Source organism: Lytechinus variegatus, chromosome 4 (genome assembly GCF_018143015.1).
Source record: "Lytechinus variegatus isolate NC3 chromosome 4, Lvar_3.0, whole genome shotgun sequence".
NCBI classification, from domain to species: domain Eukaryota; kingdom Metazoa; phylum Echinodermata; class Echinoidea; order Temnopleuroida; family Toxopneustidae; genus Lytechinus; species Lytechinus variegatus.
In genome coordinates, this window is record NC_054743.1 from 28,128,850 (window position 1) to 28,156,816 (window position 27,967).

Consider the following 27,967-nt stretch of genomic DNA (forward strand, 5'->3'; position numbering starts at 1 on the left):
CCAGGCTTTTAGATATATATATTTGAAGCAAAATATTACCTTGACGATAGCGTAACCTTTAATTTATTCCCCTGCTGCTCATTTCCTTCATAATCTCTTGTAAATAACAAACGGCCATTAGCAATATTTGTTAAAGTAAGACTATCAAAATTGCCTTTTCTTCCAAAGATTATGTGTGTGTTGGTATATATGTTTTTAACATTTTTTTTAATAACTTTAATTTAGGAAATATATGTACTAATTATGCAAATTATCCTCGCCTTGTGAGTAATGAAGTTTGTTTATTAAATGCTTATTTTCCTCTGCAATATGGATGTTTTTTATTTTTCGTTGTTTATATAATCTCTAGAGACCTGATAGATAGAAATCGTTTTTGTATGTTTGCATCTTTCGTGGAAAATACTTGTCTCATGAATATCTTGACTTCTGTCCAAAAAGATACTCGGAAGTAAATGTATTAAGGATTAATTTTCCATCTTCTCATAACAAATTTTAAGGTTTCGCCATGCAATTAGATTAGTTGACTTTAAGTCTTAAAAAAGGTGCCGAATCAAACTTATTTTAATGTTGAGATCTTGGGCCTGTAACACAAAACTTAACAATGATCACAGAAATTTTTCTACGATTGATTGAATAGACTGCAATCATGAACAATCAATCGTGAAAATCAAGCTTACGATTAATCGCTATCCTTTGTGTTGCGGGACCCTTAATATCCTTTTATAATTTTTAAAACTGTTTCATGCATTGAGGAAATAAAGATTTTATACAAAAACATAATTGAAATGTGTGTAATATTTTTATTCATATTTGTTCACTATTATGTAAGAATTTATTTTATATGATTTGCATAGAATTGAGTTCAGATTACAGAAAACACAAATGACACTATAGTAAATTATTACATCGTAAATAATTTAATAACTCACTTTGGAAACCAAGCGAAAAAGTTGCTATATACATGTACATGTCCAAATAAATGCCCAGATTATACGTCAAATTCAAATGCAAAATAAAAACAACAACAGGAATATTCTTTAAATTGTTTGACCTCGATATGCAGATATTTTGCAAAGTATGCAAGCAAATGTACCTCGGCAAAGAATCAATGGGGAGGCATGGGGATTGAAATGACGTCATTTTTTCTCATTGTTCCTAAGTAAAAATGAGTGAAAAAATCCATGGACCCGACCCCCCCCCCACCCCTAAGTTCCTATAGTAATCGATGCATCGATATGAATTAATGTTCGCGACTAATTGCAATGACAATTTTGTCAAAAACGATACAAGAACATAAAGTCATGCACAAATGATTTAGTTGAGTACTGAAACGTCAATTACATTAACAAATAAAGTATGGTTTCCAATTTGTTTCTTCCTTTTTACTTCAAGTGAAACATGCATTTTTATTCGTCATTCAAGCTCTGAATGACTTTGTGAAACGCATTTCAATTATGGAAATATTGCACACGTTAGCGACTTCGATAAAATAATACTTTAAACAGTCAAAAGTGAAAAATCGTATATACAATTCAAGTTGTAAGATTATTTGTATAAAACTAACAGGCATCTTATGCTATAAATTACAAGTGCATTTCAAAGATATTACGCATTTCTTTTATTTACGGGCTTAATGTTTGCCCATATATACCCTACCATACGTTTCCACATACTATGTGGAAACGTATGGTAGGGTATATAATATGTGTGTAGCATCTTCCTATTAGGAAGATGCTACACACATATTCTTCAGCCTTCATTGTCTCGAGAAACATAAAAAGCATATCTTTACACTGCACTTGTAACTTGTAAAAAAAACTTTGTACAAGTCACAATATTCGATACATGAGCTGCAAAACACTCCGTAAAACAAATATTCGGAAACAACGGACACCAAAATAACATCAAACAAGAGCAAAATGATTCCATTTTCTATCCAGTTTTGTTGGATTCAATTATCATTTGCATTCAAGTGTCAGACTATGTAACGTGTTTTTTAAGGTGGGGTGTCGATACATTGTTCTGAAAAAGGCATGAAGTCTCGTACTTCATACACGATCCACGCTTCATATAAGATTTACACCTTTCCATGCCATGGATTACAATTTACTCAAGACATCTCAACCAAAATTTACATACAAAGTGGATGGGAAAATGAGCTGACTCCTTTATCAGTATAATTTTACAATATCAGTATAATTTTACAACATTTCATTATTCACTTTTATAATTTTCATGAAAAGTTATACCAATTAGAAAAAAGGCTTTGGTTGTAACATTAATCAGTTAAGATATTTAGTCATATTTGATAAGAGTAACTTAGTAAAGTAGGAGAAGCAGCGGAAATAGAGGTAAAGTAGAAGTAGCAGAAGTCACAATAGCAATGGTTGTATTGGTAAAAAAAAAATTAAAATATAGTACTAGTAGTTGTAGCAGTAGAAACAGTAGTATTGGTTGTAGTAGTAAAGAATAAAGTAAATAGTACTAGTATCGTAGCAGTAGAAACTGTAGTACCGGCCAGCAGTAGTATAATAGAAGTAGTAGTAGTAGCAGTAGCAGTAGTAGTAGTAGTAGTAGTGGAAGTAGTAGCAGTAGTAGTAATAGTAGTCAGTGGCGGACCGTGACCAGGAGGAGACAAAGCATGGGGGCACAGCATTGTTCACATACAATGCAGTGCCCCCCAATGCTTTGTCTCCTTCCGGTCACGGTCCGCTACTGATAGTAGTAATAGTAGAAGTAGTAGAAGTAGTGAAAGTAGTAGTAGCAGTCGTTACGTAGAGGTAGTAGTAGTAGCAGCAGTACTTGTTGCAATAGTATTAGCAGTAGTAGAAGAAGTTTAGTGGTAGTAGTAGCACCATCAGTAGTAGTAGCCGTCATAGTAGAAGATATTTAGTAGTTCACTTTTAGTAGTCATAACGTAGCAGTAGTAGTAGTAGTAGGAGGGGGAGGAGGAGTCGTGGTAGCAGCAGCAGTAGTATTAGCAGTTGTTGTAGTAGTAGTATTTGTTGATGTAGTCGTACTACTACTAGTAGTAGCATAGGCAGCGGAAGCGGGGGACGTGTCCCCCCTAAATTTGAGGAAGGGGGACGGTCCCCCCCTAAATTTGTTGTTGATGACCTTTTTTTTTTTTTTTTTTGCTTGTCAAATTATTTTCGTACGTCCCCCCTACAATATTTGGGTTGAGAACCTTTTCTTTTTTTTTTGCTTGTCAAAATTTTTTTGGTTGTCCCCTCCTAAAATTTTTGGCTTCCGCCGCCAATGAGTAGTAGCGTTACTACTAATAACAATCATTACTCTTAGCATGCTTAGTGTAAGCCATTAGGTAGTACAAGTACATATGGAAAGGCTAAGGGTTGTCACAAAAGTCATCCTTGTCGATGGAGTAAGGTCCTTTTGTCATAATCGGACACTTATATTGCAAAAGTACTGACAAACATTAATATTCTCTACTCATTTTAATGGCAATATGGCATAGTATTTTAATATTATGTAACTCTCGTCTCAGATTCTTGAATCTTGGTAGAACTCAGAGTTGGATGCAAAAGGATTAAATCTTGGGACTTCTGCAAAGAAAAGAATAAAAATAAATAAACAGGTAAACAATACAGAAATTATTATAATGATAATGAAATAAATGATGATATGGACCGCCCCCTCCCCATGATTTTTTTTAAGTAATGAAAAGTATACATCCCAAATGGGAGGAAATTAAGAAAAGGGATGAAAAAAATGTAAAGAGAGAGATATTATCCGCATCATTCAATTGACAAAAAATGTGACCACCATTCACTCATCTTGCCCTCCCCCGCGACCCGTCAAAATATTCTGGGGTCGCCCCTCGCCCCTTTGTGTATAACATTTATAATCTTACCGTGTTCTGGGTGAAAAGGAGTGGTATTTGATTGGTGGTGTCTTCCGTTCGATTCTACTTGATATTCCAATGTTATCCGTTTCTGAAGTTGAGCCTGCTTGTTGCTACTGCTGAAATTCTGTCCTGTTAAGTTCCACAGAAAGAAAATGGATTAGGCACAAGTCGTGGGCTTATAGTTAAAGTGAAGAGATCAGACGAAGTAAAAACTTCAGATTATTTTTTCTTTGAAGTATTGGACAAAATAATCTTCCTCCAATATGATTCTAAGAACCTGATACTCTCTATTCAATAACTGCAAAGTTAGTGTATATCGATTTAACATCCAAATTGTAATCTGAAATATCATTTTTTAAATAATTTTATTAATGATTACACAGTAAAATTTGTACATGAATTTAAATATCATCAAAGGATCTCAACAATGAATCGAGAAGATATCGAATCACCCACCCCAGATTATTTATGTTTTTAATATGTCAATAAATCAATACCTTAGATTCCCATTTTTTTTTCTTAGTAAACAAAGACACCCCCCACCAACGATCAGTATCAAATTCTGGATTAGTCGACAAGTTCGAAGAAGATATTTTGGGGAATTCTCAAGGAGTCAAAATCTCATCGACCTTATTAATAATGTGCCCCCATTTCTAGCTCAGTGGTAGGTTTATATATGCACACGTATCTAATACTTCTTTTCACCCTGCTTCAAAATAGGATTGATTCTCTCAAGTTAATATAAGGGTATATTCCAACCTTTAATAGCAGGGCCCGCTGGGAGAACAGTTTTCGGAACTGAAGCGGCTTCCCTGGGTAAATATACCTATATTACTATTATTATTATTTATGGAAAAAATGAAATTACCGGAGCTCGACTTCGTCATTTCTTCCAGTGTCAAACACTGGGGACAGAACACCTTCCTCCACCCGAGTCGCACCTCCTCCTTTAGCAGACAGTGGAACACGAAAATACAAAACCCTTGAAACGAGTTGAAAATGGCGAAAAGATAGCTGAACACCAAGCTAGCCCCTCCTATCATGAAAATGCCAAGTCCCCAGGTGAGCCCGAGAAGCACGGTGATGGATAGGGACGCGCGCAGCTGCGCGGACACGTCGAATTGCTCGGAGGAGGCAGAAACCGATCGCCGTCGGAGGGAGCAGAGTTGGTGGGTGACGAGAAAGAAGATGATGAAATTGAAGAGGATGACGGCCAGGGATGGAGCGATGAAGGCGGCGTAAAATGGGATTCCGCCAACTCTCAGCCAGCAGCTGCAAAATGGAAAACAGAGATATTTGAAGTGGAAATATCCGTGTGAAATTATGCTGAGGTAAATTTCAATGAGCTATTGCAGAAAAACAGAAATGGCCCTCAGATTTGGTGAACGACTCGAATTAGTTTTAATTAAGCACGCCCTCAACACAGTGCCCTTATAATTGACTTAAGAAGCAATTTTTGGCTAAGAAAAGTTGTTATGGATAAGAAGATATTTAGTTGGGGATTTCGGATATTTACGATGGTCATCCTTCGTTGATCCAGTGATCGCAGGACATCCAGAAATACGACGTGAGGAAGTTATGAGTGGACAGAAGGTTGCCCCCCCCCAGCAGGTATGTTAGAACCGCCTTTATCTTTACAGGTAAACTTTCATCAAGGGGTATAAATGGTTATTTAAAAGGTTTCTGTCTGTATGATTAGTTACGGTTTTTCCAAAGGTATCGTCGATGTGCCATATCAATCCCAGTCTAGTACGTGAACTTGACGTTGTCATTTCTTCGCCATTCCTTTTTGGCAGGCGCGGATCAAGCCGAATTCGACTATTGTGCAAAAACACTATGACTTCTATTTAAAATGGTATTGTGTATAATCTGGCTTGATCCGTGCCTGACTGTCGGGACAATAACATGGAAATAAGGGGTGGAAATAACAATAGCCAACACCATTTCGAAGTCAGCCCACGCCCAAATGACCTCAAATATCCACAGATATTTTAAATCATGGATGAGTTTGTCGGCATTTTGATCAGGAACTCACACTAACGTAAGTGCCTCATTAATAGCCTTTAAATTCCATTTTAACAATACCTTCCCCTCGAAATCAAGGAATGCGCTTTGAGTTAAATATAGACTGATTTGTAGGCATTCCAAATTCATGCATGCAACTATCGGCTATAGAGCACCGAGAGACAAGAGTTTTCAATTCACCCGATTTTTTGTATGATTGATGTATTTTAATATCAGTTTGCCTGATTTGACTGTTGCTATGTCAGATAACGATCTGAGAAATTTTCACATTTTAGTTCAAATGAGCTATATCTGTATATGCCCAGTTTTTATATATTAATTAGCATATAATGCTTCGTGTTCAGCAGCGCTTGCAATTTAACTGGACACATGAAAAACACTTCAATTGTTCTCTTTTTTCAAAGATATTCAAGACTTTATTTTTGTATGTTTTTATTAATAAATCATCTACAAACATTATACAAATACTATTAATATAAATCCAATACAAATCAACGTATGGAAATTACTAACATAACATATAACGGTGATTACAAGGTTTACTAACATCCAAAGCAAAGCTTACTCGTTTATAATTGTTTTATACTCAGTGCTCTGTAACGATGATAATAAAATGCTTAGCGAATTATCGTAGAAAAGGAATCAATCATTAAGTTTTGCGTTCTCAGACCCAGGATTCGGAGTCCCTGACCACTTTTGTGATGTGTCATTTTAGAAAGACCTATATCATATTTGTAACTTTAATTTACCATCCTTACAAATACGAACATAAAATATCGAAGATTTTTGACAAATCAAAACTACTCACAACTCATTGTAGAAGTCATAATGGTCCAGATCGACTCCGAGAACGACGCCGACGATGACGGCGGGCAGACCCCAGCCGACCAGGCACATCTTCTTCATCAGATGCGAAGTGTAGCTGTCGAAGACCTTGACGAGCGCCAGGTACATGTGCCACGCCTCCAGGGCCATCCACGCGATCGACGTCAGGAGGCCGTAGTGGAGCAGGGCCCCCAATAGCTTGCAGGCGACTTCGCCAGGGTTGCCGAATTCGGTGATGACGGCGTCAGTGAGGAAGAAGATGTTCATGAAGGTGAGAGCAGCGACCAGATTCAGGAGCACGCGGGTGCGGCGATCGCTCCGAAGTTGCCTGCGTAAAGGTGTGAAGTACGTATCAGTTTATTATACATTATTCAAGTCAATGGAATTTTAATAAAAGACAATAGATATATATGCCAATGTATTTTGAATGAGGGCATTAAGTACGATTTTTTTTAATCGAGTTCGTATTGCGCAGCTCTCACTTTTATAAAATATAAAGCGATAATTACCAGGAATTGACTGTAATTGCTTGCTTGGAAAGATTGATTCCAAGCTTATTTGTTGTGTATTGCAAAGGTTCATTATCTCATTATCGTTTTTACAGGTGTTTGTATCATTCACACATGTTAAACGATCTAGATTTTGTGTTTGGTGTTGGGAAACAGGAATTTACAGCTAAAAATTGTTTAAATTTTAGGTTTACAGGCGCTATAACTGTGGTAGCTTTAATAATGGCACTGTCTTTATTTAATCGACAGAGAGGTCAACGAAAGAAAAGTGACGTATAAGTGGAAAGTTTATGCTAATTATCGTTATTTGTATGGTTGTACTAACTGAACTAAACTATACATTAATACAAATCGTATAATAATGAGGAGGTCATTTGCAATGTGTTATCAAACTACAAAATCTACTTGTAAATATATTCTGGAACCTAGGGGGAATATTAGACAAAATATCATTATGTTAGTATAGGGGAAACACACAAGTGAGGGTTATGTTATAAACACATACTACAATTCGGTTATTATGAAAACACAAAGAAAGTTGATTTGAAAAATATGGTTCATGACGGATTGACATATACTTGTAGCTCTTTTTAACACACTTTAAAAAAACTGTACTATATAAGAGTGCAATAATTCAGCACAGTTCCCGACATTTAGCAGAGCAATTTGCGCTCCGAGTTGGAGATTCCTACCAGATTCCCATTCCCCCCTCCCCCTCGGCAATATTGGATAAATCTTGTGATCTTATAGAAATAAGCAATTGATTTAGAGATATTTTTCAACGTCCTCCTTTTCTGCCATAAAGGCAAGGAGGTAAGCAAAGCATCCATGAAAAAACGGAAGGTCAGGAAATAATATTTTTCTTGTTATAAACACTTGAACAAAATGACAAAAAATAACAATTCTAATAGAATAAACATTGTAATGAGGCATGCAGGGAGTTTACTTGACATGCTTGAGGCGACATTTATGTAAGGGATTTAAATATTGGAAATTATTATGATTAGGGGAAATACTGAGAATACACACAGGTCTAACCGTCTTAAGATACACTTTGAATACAGACAACCAGAATTTAAGTAGGCCCTAGTGGCATACAAGTGGAATGCCTCTGGCCGTCTCACCTGCATCACGCGGTTCAATATAGCAGCAGTGCTGACTTTGAATACTACTCTAACTCGCACAAGATGTTCAGTGATACATGGTTACTCTTATGTCTACTTTTTATGAACTAGACCAATAAACTTACAGAGATATGATGGTTATTCAACAAAAAAACCCAACATGGCCAAAGTTCATTGACCTTACACATGACCTTTGACCTTGATCATGTGACCTGAAACTCGAACAGGATGTTCAGTGATACTTGATTACTCTTATGTACAAGTTTCATGAATCAGATCCATAAACTTTCAAAGTTATGATGGTAATTCAACAGATACACCCAATCTGGCCAAAGTTCATTGACCTTTGACCTTGGTCATGTGACCTGAAACGCGCACAGGATGTTCAGTGATACTTGATTACTCTAATGTCCAAGTTTAATGAAATAGACCAATAAACTTTCAAAGTTATGATGGTAATTCAACAGATACCCCCGATTCGGCCAAAGTTCATTGACCCTAAATGATCTTTGACCTTAATCATGAGACCTGAAACTTGCACAAAATGTTCAGTGATGCTTGATTACTATCATGTCCAAGTTTAATAATAATAATAATAATAATATAGGTATATTTACCCAGGGAAGCCGCTTCAGTTCCGAAAACTGTTCTCCCAGCGGGCCCTGCTATTATTATTACCCCGGCTTTAGCTGGGCTGCCTAGGCGCTCAAAGCATTCAAGGAATTTCTTCCTACCGGGTACCCATTCATCTCACCTGGGTTGAGTGCAGCACAGTGTGGATAAATTTCTTGCTGAAGGAAATTACGCCATGGCTGGGATTCGAACCCACGACCCTCTGTTTCAAAGTCCGAAGACTAATCCACTGGGCCACAACGCTCCATAAGTTTCATAAATCAGATCCAAAAACTTTCAAAGTTATGATGGGAATTCAACAGATATCCATAAATTCGGCCAAAGTTCATTGACCCTAAATGACCTTTGACATTTGACCTTGGTCATGTGACGTGAAACTCATGCAGGATGTTCAGTGATACTTGATTAACCTTATGTCCAAGTTTCATGAACTAGGTCCATATATTTTTTAAGTTATGATGACATTTCAAAAACTTAACCTCAGGTTAAGATTTCGATGTTGATTCCTCCAACATGGTCTAAGTTCATTGACCCTAAATGACCTTTGACCTTGGTCATGTGACATGAAACTCTAATAGGATGTTCAGTAATACTTGATTAACCTTATGGCCAAGTTTTATCAACTAGGTCTATATACTTTCTAAGTTATGATGTCATTTCAAAAACTTAACCTCAGGTTAAGATTTGATGTTGACGCCGCCGCCGCCGCCGCCGTCGGAAAAGCGCCTATAGTCTCACTTTGCTTCGCAGGTGAGACAAAAACCACGATCCATTTCTGGCATCAGATCCATTCTGCGGACTGTCCCAAGTTAAGTTACCGATCATAATCAATCAAAATATTGAAAAAGATCCTTTTCTAGCTTATGTGTTATGTACACGCAGTATGGGCGGAATGATAAAAATAAAGAGGCGCTCAGAAGTAATAGAAATTCTGTTCGAAATATATATTTTCAATTGAAGCTGCTATTATCAAACATGTACTCTATAAGAAACCTCATAGCAAATTTTACACAGTATGATATTTTCAATTTTGTAAACAAAAATGAAGATAGGGAAAATTAGAAAACTACATATAATTATGTTGACTAATAAACGTTAGGTCAGGCAAAGGTAGGACACAAAATATGACGAAGACTTCTATTGGATATCACACAACATGCATCATGCACTGGATATTTTTGTTACCTCTTTCTGTTAACGGCTTTCTTAAATATCCTGAGACAAAGAATCAAATTTATTCTTAATTTATATATCAGTCTGCTTGAGTAGTGCAGTGGATGGTTAAAGAATTAAATAAAGATTTTGCGTGTTCGGACCTAAATGATTGAGTAAAATAGCAAAATAGACGAGGGGAGAGAAAGTGGTAGATAGAGATAGATGGGATATACCCATTCCCATATCTTAATTATACAATCCATATTAATATTTGTTCACATGATTTCATTATCCTTGAGTAAATCCTTAAACATACTGACGAAAATAACGAACGTATATACTTAAGATTGACCAACTTATTGGATAAACCATTTCAGGCTTTGGTTGATTTAAGTCAGAATACGTTCCCTGACACATTCTTTTATGAGAATCAAGGAGATAAATAAATGCATACATGCACCGTTATCTCCCTCAAAAATGGGAAGAAAAAATAACTTTTTCAATCAAAATTGGAATATGCGTCTCTAAAAAAACGAGAGATGTAACCCGTCTATAGAAGCCAATGATTAAAATAAATGCAAAATTATAACTAAATGGACAATATGCAATAGACCCCCCGGAACAAATTTACTTTATTTATCAGCGATTGCTTTTGAGAATGTGATATATACCTGATCATGATGTAAGAGAAGAAAGTTATTATGAGACCGAGGATGGATAGCGTGCAACCTGCGAAGGTTATAATGGAGAGCGCCAGCAAGTGATCTCCGTCGTAGGTAGTTGTAGTTCCATAGATGTCCTAAGGAAAATAAATCAAGAGATTGCGTTTTAAGGGGGACAGATGGATCAGGGGCCGCGGAACGGTTTTCAAAGTGGGGGAGGGGGGCTGAGCCAGAAGTGAGGGGGCTGACCATGCGAAAAATCACAATCATATGTCATATTTACGTTTTTGTACACGGTATTGTAAAAAAAAAAGTGGGAGCTGAAGGCCCCCCGCTTCCTCGGCCCCTGTGGATGGGGATGAAGGTGGGGAGTTGATGGTAGGCGACGTCAGCCTCACCCCTTTTCAGTAAACGTATACAAAATGTTAAAATCTTTATCTTGGTGTATCTCACTGTGATTTCTTGAATGTTAAGTGTGTGTCCCTCACCTATTTTTAAAAAATGATCCACACCCCCTGGAATAAATCAAGTTATTCTTTAAATGCATCCATCTCCGTTAGATGTGAACCCATTGGAATTAAGATAGATCTTGATCTGGAGATGGGGTCGGTACACACATCCTTGTTATTAATCTGACCATTTTCTATCCTGTTTTCTATAATGTTCGATAATTACATCTCGAACTATTTGTGCATAGTTTAACCATGCATTACAATTATTTAACGTGTTCAAGTCACTGTTCATGTTGAATCAACAGTTTTCTCAGCCGAAAGTTTGCTTACCATTAAGATAGCAAAATTTGTTAGATGATCGCATTCACATTGCGTTCTATCCTCTGATGTTTGAGAAGCAATGCAACCTTCGGTTGACCATGATCCCTTTCCTCCTATGAAAAATAAAATCACATTAAAAATATTATGTCACATATATATATTTATATATATATATAAATGAATATGAAGATTTCATTCTTTTTCTTCCAAGTATTTCTTTTTCTTTCTCCACCCATCTGTTTCTAACAGTTTTCCGAAAGGAATGCTTCATTCAATTACAATAAACATAATAAACTTAAGAGAGAAAAAAATAGAGGTCAACATGTGCATATACGATAATCATCACTGCTATCATCATAATTTTATTCTAATCTTTCCCTTACCACTGCGATCATACTTGATCTATCTCTTTTTTGGGGGGGGGATACAGGTCATCCCCGCACCTGAAATTTTTAGCGCCATATATCCCCACCCACTTCCTAACTCTAGGATCGACGAACATAATTGTGTGAAATATGTGCGAGTTTGATTACCCCTTCCAGTTGCTCGGGAACGAAGCAGCGAGAAATTGGAGAGGTGGACAGAATAATGCACTTATTGCACGGGACATTGATAAATAGTCATCGATTAATGTATGCAGACTGAAAACCACGAATGACGCGAACAATATTGAATATTTTAGTATTTTGTATTTCTCTGTAAGCAGTTCTACTGAAGAGTTTGAAATATATATTTTTTTAAAAGCTGTCGTTTCAATAAAACTTACCAGCTGCTGTGAAATCCCAGAAAACACAAGATGGATTTTCAGCTCTCTGTGTTTAGATACAAAAAACGTTTTGAAAATGCCACGTAATAATAAATCAGAACTCTTACTGAACGTTTAGCACCGTGAGGTGTTTCTGCTTAACCAGTTACCGGGCGGAGTTAAATGTTGCATGGAAATAAAATACACATGACAAACATCATAGATATGCTCGGAAAGATTAATGTTAATTAAACATTTGGAAATAAGTGTGTTCTTAATTCAAAATGAGAGCATCAGTATCATAAAATCACAATACTGCGTACGTTATTAGGATGAAACACAAGATCGCGCTGCCATCTTTGTATGTGGCAAATACTTTGCATGCGCTGGTGATCCGCTGAGGGAGGGCACTATGAGATTTAGAGGTCATATGCATCAGGGGCCCGTCTTACAAAGAGTTGTGATTGATCCGATTAATCGCAACTATGGAAAGTTAGCAAAGTCAACATATAAAATATATGTTTGTTGAAAAATTTCTAGATATGAATGTATATTCATTGATTTCTTGACAATTTGGTGTATTCTCCTATGTTTAAAAGGAAATTTTGCAAATATCCTGTAGAAAAAAAAATGATTACATTGATGGATTTCCACAGAGTTACGATTGATTGGATCAATCGTAACTCTTTGTAAGACGGGGCCTATGACTTCATAATGATTGTCATGGAGTTCTGGTACTAACCTCGGGTCTCTGGTGGACGAACGAAGTTTTGACAGGGTCCCTTAATCCCGTGATCTTGAGATCGCCAAGACTAGCCGATATCACTAAACTGTTGAGAGCATCCCTGGCTATGATGTCATCATCAGTAGAAGTGGATTGAGTGGTAGGGGCAGTCATATTTTCTGAGGCTTCCGTTATCACCTTAATTTGATCGAAATAACAAGTTTATGATTATCTCATTTTTTAAAGTAGTCTTATGACAGCGGAAGAAGGTTCTCTACGAAGGCTTGAATCCTGATGAACTAATATAAACAAAAAAAAATTGTATAGACCAAGTTTACATAAAACATATCTTTAAAAATCTTTGAGCTGTTCTCAATACCATGTAATAAAAAGTTTTATAGTATTTCAATGTACTAGGAATCTACACCATTGGTTCAAGACCAATTGATAGGCATTACTGTTTGAGTTGATATTAATGCTGTTTGACTTGATATTAATGATATCAATGGTATTGGTGTGTTTACTCTCTGGCGAAAAAAAAAAGTTTGGACATAGCAATGTGTAGTAATATGCCGATCTTTTTTCAGAGAACCAAATTATTCAATTTTCATCAAACCCATCTAAGAGTTTTTACCGGATGGAAGTCTATTGCAAAAAGATGACGAAAAGGGTAATGTCTATCACTACATCACTAATTCTTGAATAAGAATTATAAGTTTTATTTTTGAATTCTCTTTCTCTGAAAAAGCTTTATACTCCATATGAATACTGATGTATACCACCAAATAGGAACAGACAAAATTCAAATGAATGACTAATCCAATTACCCATAATGTATGATAAACCAATAAGCAGCTTATACCTCAAAGAAAACGACGTCTTTATAGAGCACAAACTGGGCTCTATCGGTTTCCCCACGATGAGCTTCAAAGAGCGAGCCTGGGAGCTCTAGTGAAGCCGGATCTTCGGCGGTAGAATCTGGACTGGTGGTGTTGTACGAGAGCTGGGCCTGTGAGAAAAGGATTTTATCAAAGTTGTATTGTGATTAATTCTTACGAATAAACCATGGAAAATATTTACTATTGTGTAACATTTAATACTGTTCATTAGAATAATCTAAAGTGAAAGGCTTGAAGCTGACAGATTTGATATATGAATAATTGTTTAAAGTTAAATCGAATTAGCCTAGTACTTAACAAAAAAAAATCAATAAAATTCCAATGAATAAATCAAACAAATTGATTTATTTCGATTGTACATGTATATGAAAAGATGCAGCATCAAACGTATCAACATATGTGGTATAGCTTCTGCTGTGACTCTAGAAACAATTTGCTTCTTCGATAAATCGAGTCCTTTTTTATTTACCTCGGGTTTTGTTTTTCATATGAATCTGGAATCTATAATAAATTACTTATGAAAGATGCAGTATATATTTATTTACCATTGAATTGCCATTTTCATCGACCACGCTTCTGAAAGTCAATCCATTGTTCACCTCGGGGTTGATCTTGATGACGACCACGTCTAGCCTTTCCGTAACTACTTCGAATGTGTCGCCAATGAACTCGACGTGCAGAGCGAACTCGTCGACCAAATGAATAATTCTATTGTTTTAAGAAAAAACAGTTCAAAAATTTCAGAACAGCGATCATCAGGAAATGGTATAAGTCTATGTTCTGGCGTACATTGCTGAACTACCGTCAAATTTGATTTGTATCATAACAAAATAAATGATTATTTCTTACCAGAATACAAAACATCTATTTCTTTTTGCCTGCACTAAACATATTGACGCCCATCTTCTCACACGATATTATACCATGCACGACATGTACAAATATGCATCCATTAACCACATTCTCAATTGGATATGATAATACGGTAACCTATTCAACAAATTTGAAATAAATCACATTCTTCTACCTGGTTACACTGTCCGAATCTTGTTGCCCGGCAACGAGTGAACCCATCGGTGCTCCTGCTAAGTTGTTGATTACGATGAAAGCATTCTCTATCACTTCCGTATTGTTATACTCATTGATAGATCGGGCAAGGTTTTCTAGCACGTCCACTGCGAAGTTGACGTCCGATGCGCTTAAATTTGTAGAGGCACTCGTGACAGTTTTCAAATCCTCGGATACGGATTGAGCATTGTCTAGAAGAGGGATAAAGAAAGTTCCAATGAAACTACTTGTAAACATTGAAAAAAATAAATGATTAGTAGTAGAAGTAGTAGTAGTAGAAGTAGAAATAGTAGTAGTAGTAGTAGTAGTAGTAATAGTAAAAATAGCAGTGGTAGTAGTAGTAATAGTAGTAGTAGTAGTAGTAGTAGTAGTAGTAGTAGTAGGCCTAGTAGTAGTAATAGTAGTAGTAGTAGTAGTAGTAGTAGTAGTAGTAGTAGTAGTAGTAGTAGTAGTAGTAGTAGTAGTAGTAGTAGTAGTAGTAGTATAAGTTTGTAATGCTTACAAAGAAGCTTTTAATGTGTACAAAGATTTTGACAGTTGCTAATGTAACTTACCTGCTGTGATGTTCATTTGTGACAATCTACGTAAAACCTGGCCGGATGTTGCGCAAGACGTGATATTTGGGTCGTCCCATCTGGCACCGGCACGGGTCAAACGGCTGAAAAAAAAAATCAAAATGAAATAACGAAATCAATTACTTAGAGTCTACAGTGTCAATTTTTATTTGTAAGCCTCTCATTCACTCTACTGGACTCTCTTGAGCAACGAGAATGGACGAAAACTTTTCGCCTAATATTGATCAGAGATCAAATTTATTATAAGTGACCATCCACAAATATGATGCTCTTTTGTAAAATATAGTGATAACACCAAAATTTTCAAGCCAAATAATTCGGTTTTGAAACGAATATACCATCCTTACTGGTTCTTTAGAGGATTTAACATTTGTTTTAAGAATCAAAGCTACGTCTATAAGCTCCAGAACTGACAAAAAGACCACTATTCATACCAATGAGCGAAATTTCAGGAGAATCACTGGTCTTGGAATCTTGGAATCTATCTTTGGAATAATCGAGAAACACAGAAGTGCGTTCATGAACAAAATGATCCTCCAGATTTTTTTTCTCTGTCATTCAGACATCTGTGTTTCTCAGCAATTAAAAATGAAGTTCAGACCAGCGTGACAATACTCACCAAAATCGGGTAGCAGCGGAGAACCTTGGGTTGTTCCCACCGTATGGACAGATCACCCCAGCCGTCGCTGACCCTGGTGTCCGTTGCCATGTGATCGTACCAAACTCTCCTGAGACCGTCTCTTCAGGACAATGCGGCACCAATACAGCGGTGGACGTTGGTCGTCCAGTGGATGTCGTGAAGCTCGTGGAGTATGAGCCTGCAGTTGATGGCGTCGTAACGGAGGCAGAACTTGAATCTTGATCCACTGACACGGAGGCCGTCGATGCCGCATGTGGGTTACTTGTAGAACTTGTTACCGCATTTGTAGTCGCTATTGATGATTCGGATGTCGGATCCGACGAGGTCGATCCCACGGACGTTGAGGGCGTCGTTGGCACACCTTTCGGTGTCGTAGGTCTTGTCGAATTAGGTACAAGCGTTGTCCTTGGTGAAAGGGGTGTTCCTGTGTTCATAAAAGTAGAGCTATATGTCGGAGCAGATGTTGAAGTAGTGTTCTTAGAGGCAGTTCTTTCAGGGCTACCTGAAGAGCTGCCCGTTATAATTGTATGGGTTATAGAATTTGATGTAGGGTTTGAGGGTAGTGTTGATACTAATGTATGAGCATCGTTAGACATGGTAGATGGGGATGACATTTGGGTTCTGAGGGATGTTGAAGTTGAGTCAGAATATAATGTTGTATATGTTTTTCCCAAAGATGACAGTTCCGATGTTTCAGATGTTAATGAAGGCGATGTTGTTGATTGAGCGTACAGCGATGCTGTTTGGATAGTTGTATCCGAAATTCCTTTGGTAGATTGTGATGTTTGAGTTGTGGCTAAAGTCCATGGTGAGCTATTGAATGTTGCTGTGGAATCTGTTGATGTTTGTGCTGCACCTGTTGTGGTACCTTTCTCTGTTGTTATAGCTAATGTTGATGATATTGGTGTTTGTGTGCTCCGCTCGGATAGTGTTGTCAAAGTTGAATCCGGATGAATAGCTTGGGTTGTACCTGTTGTTGCTGTAATGTCAAGTGTTGATTGTGGTGTGTCCGATTCTTGAGTTGAATCCGGAGATGTCATTTTCGTTCCCAAGGGAAAGTTTGTGATATCTGATTGATTTGTTGTTGATAATGATGTCGGGAGTGATGTGTCCACTACTAAAGATGATGTACTTGATGATTTGGTTATTGCACCTGTTGTTGATGTTGTTTCGGACGGCAGCGTAGTTGCTCTTGCAGAGGAACTCGAATGAAGTGATACTAAAGTTGTGCTTTTAAATGCATCTGTATCAGTTGTTATTGGGGATGAAGCTGTTGTTGGTGATTCCATTGTAGGTATAGTTGTAGCTTTATTAGATGATGTGAGATGTGTTGATATCGATGTTGTGGACGATTCTGATGTTGTAATGGCTGGTGCTATTGTATCAGTTGCTAATGATGTTGTAAAAGATGTTGATTGAGATGATGGAAACGAAATTGTCGATATTGACTCGGTGTTTGGAATGTGATCTGTTGACGTTTTTGTTGACGTATCTGTGGTTGTTTGAGGGATTGTTGTTACTGTAACTAATGTCGAGGAATCTGTTTTCTGTGAGGAAGCAACATTTGTTGTTCCAACGGATGGCGATGGTGCAGTGCTAACATACGGGGTTTGTTCCAGTGTTGATCTTACAGAATCCAAAGTTGTCGGGTACTCTCGCGTTATCAATGGTTTTGGCGTACTTGAAATTTGTGTTCTTGGAAAGAGTGTTGTTTTCGCCTGTGTTTGTGCTTGCTTAGATGTTGTTTCTTCAGTAGAGATACTGACTGACGATATGCGTGGTGTCAGTGTATTTGAAGTAGATGTCTTCTGAAAAGATGTTGATTGCATGACCGGAGTCCTGCTAATTAACGGTGTTTCTGTTTGCTCAGGTGTTGTTTGTTGAGAATCAACACTGGATGAGGACAGGCGTGTTACCAACGGTGTCAGTGTATTGGAAGTAGGTGTTTTCTGAAAAGGTGTTGTTTGCGCCACCGGTGTCTTGCTAACCAATGGCGTTTGTGTTTGCTCCAGTGTAGTTATCACAAAGTCCCCAGTTGCCGGGAAAAAACTAGTTACCACTTGTGTGTGTGATTCCGAAATCGTTGCTGTTGTTTGCGATGTCGGTGTAGTTTTCCCAGATGGTGTTTGTTTCTGTGAAACAGTTGAATCAGGTGGGGATTCCGTTGTTACAACGGGTGGACTACTTTTTGTAGTCGTGGCATGCGTTGTTGTTCCAACAATATGGGTTTTCGAGGCAATATTCGATGTTGTTTCTGGTAATGAGGTGGTTGTTGGAGATGCTGATGTGGTCTTATCACTATGGTCGGTGATACTAGTGTAGTTGTCTATATTAGTTGAGTGCATGCACATTATAATGATTATAGGGTGACACCGATAGAGTGGGGTGCGGAAATGGGTGGCAAAGGAAAGTGAAAGAAAGGAAAACATGCATGAGTAAATCATAATAGCATGCAAATAGGAAAGTTAAAAAAGATAAGTCATACATGTCATACAACTTTCATGTTAATTAAACTCCCCAAAATAATAATGAAAAGATAATAAGTATAACAGTAAAAAAATATGTTTAGGGTGAAGTCGTATACAGGGAGAATATAAGGTGCAGAACAATAAACATGTGGTTTTTAAATACATAAATGATACTACAAGAAGGACAATACTACAGATTTTACAACTGAAATACCCCTATTATTGTCATCATTATTATTATTATGATAATCATCAAAAATATTGTTTTGATGTCATATAAAAAAGATGATAAAGATGGTAATCATGATAATGACGAGAATGGTGATGATGAGGATGGTGATGACGATGATGAAAACAAAAGTAAGATTAGAAATAGCAGCAGCACAGTAGTAGTAGTGTAGTAGCAACAATGATTCTAATAGTGATAAAAACATGAATGATATTAACAATAATTATACTTGTGATAGTAATGATGATGGTGATGATAATCACATTAAAAATGATGATGATGATGAAGATGATGACGGTAATTATGATGATGATTACGATGATGATGATGATGGGATGATGAGGGTAAATTATTTTATGATCACGATGATGATGATGACGACGATAATAATGAAAGTTGTGATAAAACCAATGCACATGATTAGTTAATCGGTTATTATACAACATATAAACCTACGGACAATTTTGGGGATCTAATTTACATCGAACGAATATAACGATAATCATAAAACGATCATAACATTTTTGATATCACAAGTGGCATTAAAAACATTTTCTAACTAATCCAAGAAAGTTTGTAAAATACGGATAACATGTGCGGAGCAAAGTGAGATGGACAAGACCTCTACTAATTCATCCATCAGGAAAAGGTGCCACGTACCCTATCTCCCTTCACATACCCCCCCCCCCCGAAACTCGTTTCATATTCTACGCAACTGAATCTTCTACATTTGTTTTATTCAAAATCGACTAAAATTTAACTCTGTGTTTAAACAGTAAACAATTAAAAGAATCCAGTCAGTGAACATCATGGACATATACCCAACATCAATGAGAAGAATACCTTGAATTATTTTACCGATCCACCCCCCCCCCCAAAAAAAAGGGGGGAGAGTGCGATTAGAAGATTTGATAGGTCATTACAAATTATTAAAGGGATGGTCCAGGCTGGAGATATTTATATCTCAATAAATATAGTAAAATTCACAAAACAAATTGTTGAAAATTTGATCAAAATCGGATAACAAATCATGAAGTTATTGAATTTAAAGATTTGCATTATTCGGGTGAAACAGTTCTAGGCTTATTTCATCATAATGGAGACACGCCATTTACACATGTAATAATGAAACATTTATGATATCATTTAATAACAAGAAAAGGGAAAGGGGATGTGTCATCATCAGCCCACGTAATGAATATTTATTATGATGTGCATATAACTGTTTTCACAAACTATAATTGATAAACTTAAAAATTCAATTACTTCGTTATTTGTTATCCGATTTTGAAGAAATTTCAGCATTTTGCTCTGTGAATTTTACTATATTTATTCAGATATAAATATTTTCAGCCCGGACCATCCCTTTAAGAAAGTAATGATGAATCTTACTTGTACTCTCGGTGGGTGTGGTGGAAACTGCAGTAGTCTCTGCCGCAGTACTCTTCACTGGAGCTGGAGTCGTAGTCTCAACTACCAGACTCGGATCACGTGGGAAACCGGGGAGAGTATAACCAGCTGAGGAACAATATATAATGAGAATTAGCACGATGAAGGAACGTTCGGAAACCAATTTACATAGGGATATTTCTACCTTCTTTGATTTCGTAAGTTTATTCGTTAGCGTCTATTTCCGAAATCCTATGAAAATATAAAACAGCAAAAACAGTCAGTGTGAATAATTTCATAACAAAACACAACTGGCGGATCGGGGGGGGGGGGGCACAGCCGGCCCGTGCCCCCCCCCCTGAGAGACACAATTAAAATATGTAGTGTAAAAATTCCGTTAAAACCGAAGTGTGCCCCCCCCCCCCTCTTGAAAGTGAAGACCTTCGTATCGTCACATTGCGTGTGGCAATAACATAGGATAACTCTCTATTTTTTTTTAAATTGATGTCCTTACCTATTACTCCTGAAGCTGGACTATTACAAAGATCACCAAGGCAACACGTCCTACAAACAGAATTCGTAGTTCCCTCGTTGCACTCTCTGACGTTTGAACTGACTTGGTTGAGACACGCTCGGAGTTGCTTGCAACTTTTCTGAATGTTGTACACACCGTTGGATACACGGATCTCGTTGAAACAAGCTCCCTCGAAATTGAAAGGACAATATGAAACTGCACTATTTTGTATTTAACTGAGCTATTTCCGACAAAGATATACTGGGGGTAAATTTGACCCCTTTAGATCTCGGCCACTGACTGCGCGATCGCCGCCAAAAAATTGCACGCGCGTAGAGCCGGATGTAAAGTTTAAGAACGTATAATAAAAATTTTCAAAAAAAAAAATTCTGTTTTTTTTTATTGATTAATTATGCAGAAAAGCTAAAGAATTTCGCCCTGAATGTGATTTTTCAATTATGTTTTTGGCTTTAACTCACTTTATATTGCTGGTAATTTGGGGTGAAAATATAAGTTTTTAAACATTTCCAACAAAATCTACAAATAAATTGCCAGAAAAATTACATTCTTATGTATTATTGGCCGATATGATCATTTTGAACCACTTGTATAACAGTATGAGACTGGATAAAAAATGTCTTCGTTGCTTACCTGTGATGAACTACAAGTTTGTATGAAATTGGACTGGCTGTTACACTCCACATTGCTCCCACCATTGCACGAGACACAGACGCCTGAAATAAAATAAAAGTCGACAATAAAATGAAGTAATGCATTTTATGCTGAATGAACGCCCCAAAGTTTTTACAACAAATTTTCATCTTAAAGGGTACACAATTTCTATCGCTCCTGATTTTCAATAAAGTTTGCCCCTTACGCCGTGTTGTACACCCTCAATTAGATAAGACACAGTACGCCACTGATTGACTGGATCAGTTGTGTAAATATGAAGAGAGAATATGAACATGGTAAAATATGTCTGAATAAGTAATAATGACCTAACTCGATCGTTTTAATATCCGAGTCTTACCGGAAGAAACAAGCTACGGAGGTACTGTATGAAGTTGATAGAATACTGTAGGCTTCTGTTTTATGAGATGAAAACGCCCCCATTTATTCAGTATGAATATTTCGCAGAAATTCGCTCTAAAGTAAAAGTAAGACGCCACGGTGATTGCGAATCCGTACGAAAATTGTACGCACACCGTACACTACCCTAAGGAGATTGTACGATTCGGAGGATACGATCATCTTTCGTGCACACTATTATTGTAGACCTAAATAATGGGGCCAAAAAATGGGTTGTAAGAGCTTGAAAACATGTTTAAACCGCCAATTATCTCTACACATTTTACTCTTTTAATCAGTCTTACTTGATGGACAGAATTCGGCCCTGTCTATATCCTCTCTCTGATACCGCGGTGGTGATGAGCATGTCGCTCCATTGATCTGATGGTTAATATGAACAGTGTTGAGTAACCAATTCCTGAACCAAGACAACTCACAGTCACAGACAAACGCATTTGATGTGAGGTCTCTGAAAGGGAAATAGAAAAAAACGAAATTAAATTACATATTGGCAGCAGTTTTCATCCATCTACAATTCCGAATCACTAAACGCCTAGAAATATAAGTACCACCGCACGCCGAGCGAACACTCACTCCTGAAGACGGACAGTCAACCTGTCCGAAACGTCGAGTCTCTCTACTACTCATCATCTCTACTCGCCGACTCAAGCCAGCATCTCCTCATCAGCTCTACTACTCAAGCTGTTCTCACTCAACATTCCTTCTGGTTTACAGTCCTTTTCAGGACTATTTTCAAGAAAGAATACTCTACTCTCAAATCTCCACTTTCTCGCCTATCCACTTCTTCTCTTCTTCTATCCACTGTTTCTATAACACTCCACATGGTGTACCGTAAACCACATCAGCAAGCTAGAAATATAAGGTTTTATTCAATTGCAGCGCTCACATTCTGGGTAAGTGCCTGGCATGATTATTCCCATCAGTGCACTGATCCAGCTGAAAAAAAACATATTGTCACACAGTGTGTTCACACACTGTTAAAATGATCAAATTCAACGGTGTGAAGATATTTTCACACTGTGGACACCTCGACAGTGTGACTGTTCACAGCGTGTACACATGGTCGGCTATACGTGAATATGTGATTCGCACTGTTGGAATGCTCAAATCTAACAATGTGAAGGTGATCTCACATTGTGTTCCATACTGTGAGCACACTGTGGACACACTGTTGGACATCGTGTTCTGTCCAGTAGGGATATGTGTATGGAGTGAAGGTGTGTTGAAATGCTCAAATTTAACAGTGTGAAGGTGATTTCACATTGTGTTCCACACTGTGAACTTACTTTGGACACACTGTGAGACTTTGTGTTCTGTCCAATATGTGTATGGAGTGAAGGTGTGATGAAATGCTCAAATTTAACAGTGTGAAGGAGATTTCACATAATGTTCCACACTGTGAACAAATTGTGACACACACTGTGGGACTCTGTGTTCTGTCCAATATGTGTATGGAGTGAAGGTGTGATGAAATGCTCAAATTTAACAGTGTGAAGGTGATTTCACATAATGTTCCACACTGTGAACAAAGTGTGAGACACACTGTGGGACTCTGTTCTGTCCAATATGTGTATGGAGTGAAGGTGTGTTGAAATGCTCAAATGTGAAGGTGAAATTAGAATGTGTTCCACGTTCCATCAGTGCTAGATCGAGCACTGGAATCGACAGCTAAAGCCATAATAATGATAAGAATTATTGCGTAATAGTCATCCGAAAAGAGAGCTATACAGGTCAATTTTGTATTGATCATTTCCGTTCTAACACTACACTCCTTTTCAATTTTCACTCAATTGCGACTTATGAACATATACTTTATAATTCACTTATCAAAATGCCAGAACATTAATACGACTTGAAAGGATTTTGTGTCTAACAGAGATGTCTTCACATACTATGTAACGAATATTTTGTAATCATAAAATTTAGGGAAACATCATGATACTTGAAATACGACGAAACAAATAAAAACACATCGTTTTTAATCAAGTTTTTTTTTTCTCGCGAGCAGTGAAACAAACTCGACCCCATGCCCTGAATTGTGTAATTATATCTTGATGGGAAAATTTTCATTTCATCCGGTTAATAATTGGAAACTTGATTCTCACAGCCTGGCGTTCAACCATTCAACGTATTAATTTCATAATTATATACTTTCGAAGACGCAAAATTTCTTTGTATTTGATATGAGATTGACGTGATTAGCTGGTTTCGGACTCTGTCGGGATGCAGTAATTAGAGGAGCAAGACACAGTCGAAAGTAAGATTAACAGAAAATTTTTTTTACAGATGATCATGAAAGGAGTAAATTGTCGTATATCGGCATAACTCTTAAAACATTTTACATGTTTTATAAGTCAAAAGTATTCACCTCATTGTACTCTATGGCATATGTGAGTAGGTGATACCTAATGACTTATTTTAGACCTTAATATGGGTCGAATTTTTTATTAGAATATAGATTTTATGTGTGAAAGCAATGTAAAATCAAATTTCCTCGGGGGAAAAATGATGTTTACTTTAATACTTACAATGTCTCAAGTCGATCGAATATTTCTACTGCTGAACTGTCGATCGTGTTAATGTTGTTGTTGGTTAGAGTTCTGAAATACAGGAAAATGAAAAACAAAAATCACTTATATATATTGTTCTTCTATGGGTAAACAAATGAGTATGAATTGAGAGGGATTGTTAAAGGGGAATACAAACTTTGGAATAAGTAGGGTTGTGTCGAAACAGAAAAATCAAAGAAACAGAACGAAAGTTTGAGAAAAGTCGGACAATTAGAAAGTTATGAGCATTATAATATTACAATCACTAATGCTATGGACATCCTTCCATTGGCAATGCGACAATGATGTGTGATGTCACATGTGAACAACTTTCTTTGATGGACTGTAAGATACAAAAAAATGTCTCTTGTGATAAGAGGCAATTTAAGTGAAATATATAGAGAGTTGTTCACAAGTGACATCACACAACTTTGTCGCATTGCCAAATTGAGGATCTCCATAGCATTAGGGATCGCAATATTCAAATGCCCATAACCTTATCATTATTTGTCCAATTATTCTCAAACTTTCGTTGATCTGTTTCTTTGTTTTTTCTGTTTTCACACAAGCTATCTTGCTCTACAGGTTTCATTCTCCTTTAAAGAAATGTGTTACACAGGGTCCCTTCCAACTTCTATTTTCCGAAACATTTTTGGGTTGTTCATCGGTGCCCGCCCCTCGTTTTCATCTCGCCACCCTTCACGCCCTGGAGTCGTCAACTTGAGCTCGTGCCTCCATCGTGTCCATAGCAACGGGCTAATAGAAGTGATGTATGGTTGTTTTGACATTTTAGGTAACAGCCCCGTAACGAAGAAATAAACTCCGAGATTCCATCTCGTAAAATGCGATGGAGAAATATCGTCAATCCGGCCCGTCGTAAAGTCGGGGCGAAACGCCTAAAAAGTGTGCCCTTTGAAATGGCGCACCAATTCAACCCCGGCTGTAATTCGATCTCTTTTAATGTTTCTTCGTCGGCGCTAAAGAAGGGGATTAGTTCTGCTCATGAAATTACATTGTAAAGGGACCTGTCTGTCGAAGCACTTTGTAATGGCTGTAATACATGACTGAGCACGAAAGTGCTTGCAGAAAATGAAATAAAAAAAATAAAACGATTTCTACCGTTGAAACCCACCCCCCCCCCCGCTCCCCTGAGGAAGAAAAAAAAACGACGCGAAGAATCGAGTGGAACATACCATCATAAATTTCTTCCAGGAAGGGTAGGACGAATGTAAGAAAAATTATCCAATTTAAAAAGGGAAAGGGATGTGCTAAGTGAATGAGCCAATTCAGGCCATTAGTGCATTTTTTTATCTTAAAATTGAAAACAAGTATTTGGCGCACACTTTGGAGAAATTAGTACAAATTTGCATTAAAGGATGGATTTTATATTTCCGGGTGGGCGCTTCGTATGCTCATGCATTTAATGTTATTATAATGTGCTTAATCCTTCATACTTAAATTTTGTTCTCAGCGGGTAATTAAGCAGATCCGTTCTTTTCCGCCAATCTCATATCTATCTCCTACCCTCTCCGAAATGCAATAGCTATAGGGTTCTTGAGGAAATTCGGCGGTGAGTATGGTAAGTGAATATAAGATTTAAGATTTTTATGCCATTTCCAAAAAAAAAAATAAATAAACGAAATGCAAAACAAGTCCATAGGCCTACAAGGTTGTACCTTTAATGTAATATAAAGTGTTATATTGAATGATACCCGAATTCATAAGATCGTACAAAAGTGTATTATGGCATTTGGAAAAGTAGGTGGATGGTATTTCATTTATTCTTTGCTGTAACATTTGTAAAGTCAAAGAGGTGATCATACCCCCTCTCCCCGTGTGATGGGGCTACAGCTAATCACAAAGAATCGGGGACAGATCAAATTCGGGGGGGGGGGGGTCGGTGTGGCTGATGATTTAGGAAGCGCGCAGTTTGATTAAATCTTGAGTTCTGGTATTTTTACGTGGGAAGAACTTGGCGCTGCAGAAATAACCCCATAAATATGTAAGTCATCACTTCCTAATCCAAACTAGTAGTAAAACTGTTCGCTCTTCACAGGGATTTGAAAAATGACAACAATCAGTGGAATGACTGGTACTTACAGTGTTTGAAGCCTCGTGAGTGGTAGAAGATGCTGTATCATGTTTGCAGAGAGAACTATTCTGTTGCCTGATAAATCTCTGGGGAAACAATAAACAAAATAATCTTATGACATATATAGCATATTGCCAAACAATTCCAATAAAAGTAATACTAAAAATGAATTTCTTTACTGACACGATTCAATTTTCGAGAGAGAGAATGAGAAAAAAAAACCCTTCACAATCTGTAGCAATTACATTTTTATACGTAGTTCCCACTCCGTGTCACGATTCAAATGGCGGTCTTAATCGTGGAGTAATCGTAGGGATCTTATCGGATCAGTCGTGGTAATCGTATTGATTTTAAAATGGTTTTAAAAATTTGAATGGTTCAACAATTTTCTCGATCAGTTAGGCCCCTTTACAATAAAATATTGGTGGTGCGACTGCTTACAACAGTTGCGATTCTGTGCAACATATATTGTGACCTATAAATGATCGCAAACGATCGTACGAGCAACGGAAGGCCAATCGTGGTCTTCGTAAAGGATCACACGACAGCGGGAACGAGGTATAATCAATAGTGTAGCTCGTGATTACAAAATGTGTTATATCTTTCCTCTTTTCCAGCATTTCATCGTCACATCTTTTATTTCTCCAAAATTTCTTGTGTTATTCGAAAAAAAGTAATTAAAGAAAGCCAGTGATAAACATATATGCGTTTTTTATTAATTGCAACTAATTGAAATTAATTGTATCATTCGCGCATAGTTTGTGTTCTGAAACACAACTAAGTTTCAAATATCGTGTCAGCAAATTCCATTTCCAATTCTCAATTTATATCCCCTTTCAAAATCATGTCAGAAAACGAATATGAAAACGACACCTTTCAATAAACTTCACATACTTTCCATTCGCATGATCTGATACGTGTTTTCGATCATGTAATCATGTTTGACAATATGCTCCATCTCTGCCAACATTTAATAACATTTTCTCTTCTTTCATCGTACAACGATAACCTCACCAATTCCCTGGCAAGGACAGAAAATTTGAAACTATGGAAATACATAGCCCATGTTCAAGCACGTTATCTAATCAATCTGTTCTTTGTTAGATACCAATTATTTATCCCTATTTCCCGCGTCCCTGATTCGTTTATTCGAGTTTAATCTCGACGTGTTCGTGGTGTTGGTAACATTTTTTGTATTCTGAAATAAACATTCTATGGTGTACGTGATGGAAAAATTCGAAACGAAATTCATAATTTTTTAAGGACTTTATAGGTGAATGTGACGAGAAAAAAATGGTATCAAATTATGAAAGCTATATACATCAGTCTTTCAACTTATAATAAACAATAGCCTATTTATGATAAGTTGAATAATTCATACATACACGGGTTTTTTTTACATTTGAAGTGAATAA

General features: G+C 37.0%; 1 protein-coding gene across 2 annotated transcripts in view; it reads right to left on the bottom strand.

The window, feature by feature from the left end:
- Positions 1–3,222: 3,222 nt before the first annotated feature.
- The window catches only part of LOC121413761 (adhesion G-protein coupled receptor G6-like), a 59,164-nt gene continuing 34,419 nt past the window's right edge, over positions 3,223–27,967 (bottom strand). The window contains exons 5-24 of one of the 2 annotated variants that reach the window (XM_041606699.1): positions 26,561–26,638; positions 24,440–24,511; positions 22,196–22,359; positions 21,474–21,556; positions 20,823–21,012; positions 20,312–20,437; positions 16,202–16,646; positions 15,562–15,665; positions 14,967–15,198; positions 14,485–14,647; positions 13,903–14,049; positions 13,059–13,238; positions 12,338–12,383; positions 11,581–11,684; positions 10,808–10,935; positions 10,167–10,196; positions 6,699–7,043; positions 4,734–5,137; positions 3,872–3,994; positions 3,223–3,563 (exon numbers count right to left, since the gene is read on the bottom strand). In XM_041606699.1, coding sequence (XP_041462633.1) covers positions 3,502–3,563; positions 3,872–3,994; positions 4,734–5,137; positions 6,699–7,043; positions 10,167–10,196; positions 10,808–10,935; positions 11,581–11,684; positions 12,338–12,383; positions 13,059–13,238; positions 13,903–14,049; positions 14,485–14,647; positions 14,967–15,198; positions 15,562–15,665; positions 16,202–16,646; positions 20,312–20,437; positions 20,823–21,012; positions 21,474–21,556; positions 22,196–22,359; positions 24,440–24,511; positions 26,561–26,638 — 3,226 coding nt within the window. In that variant the 3' untranslated portion in view covers positions 3,223–3,501. The remainder of the gene's footprint in view (positions 3,564–3,871; positions 3,995–4,733; positions 5,138–6,698; positions 7,044–10,166; positions 10,197–10,807; positions 10,936–11,580; positions 11,685–12,337; positions 12,384–13,058; positions 13,239–13,902; positions 14,050–14,484; positions 14,648–14,966; positions 15,199–15,561; positions 15,666–16,201; positions 16,647–20,311; positions 20,438–20,822; positions 21,013–21,473; positions 21,557–22,195; positions 22,360–24,439; positions 24,512–26,560; positions 26,639–27,967) is intronic. The other variant, XM_041606700.1, reaches the window with a different exon arrangement.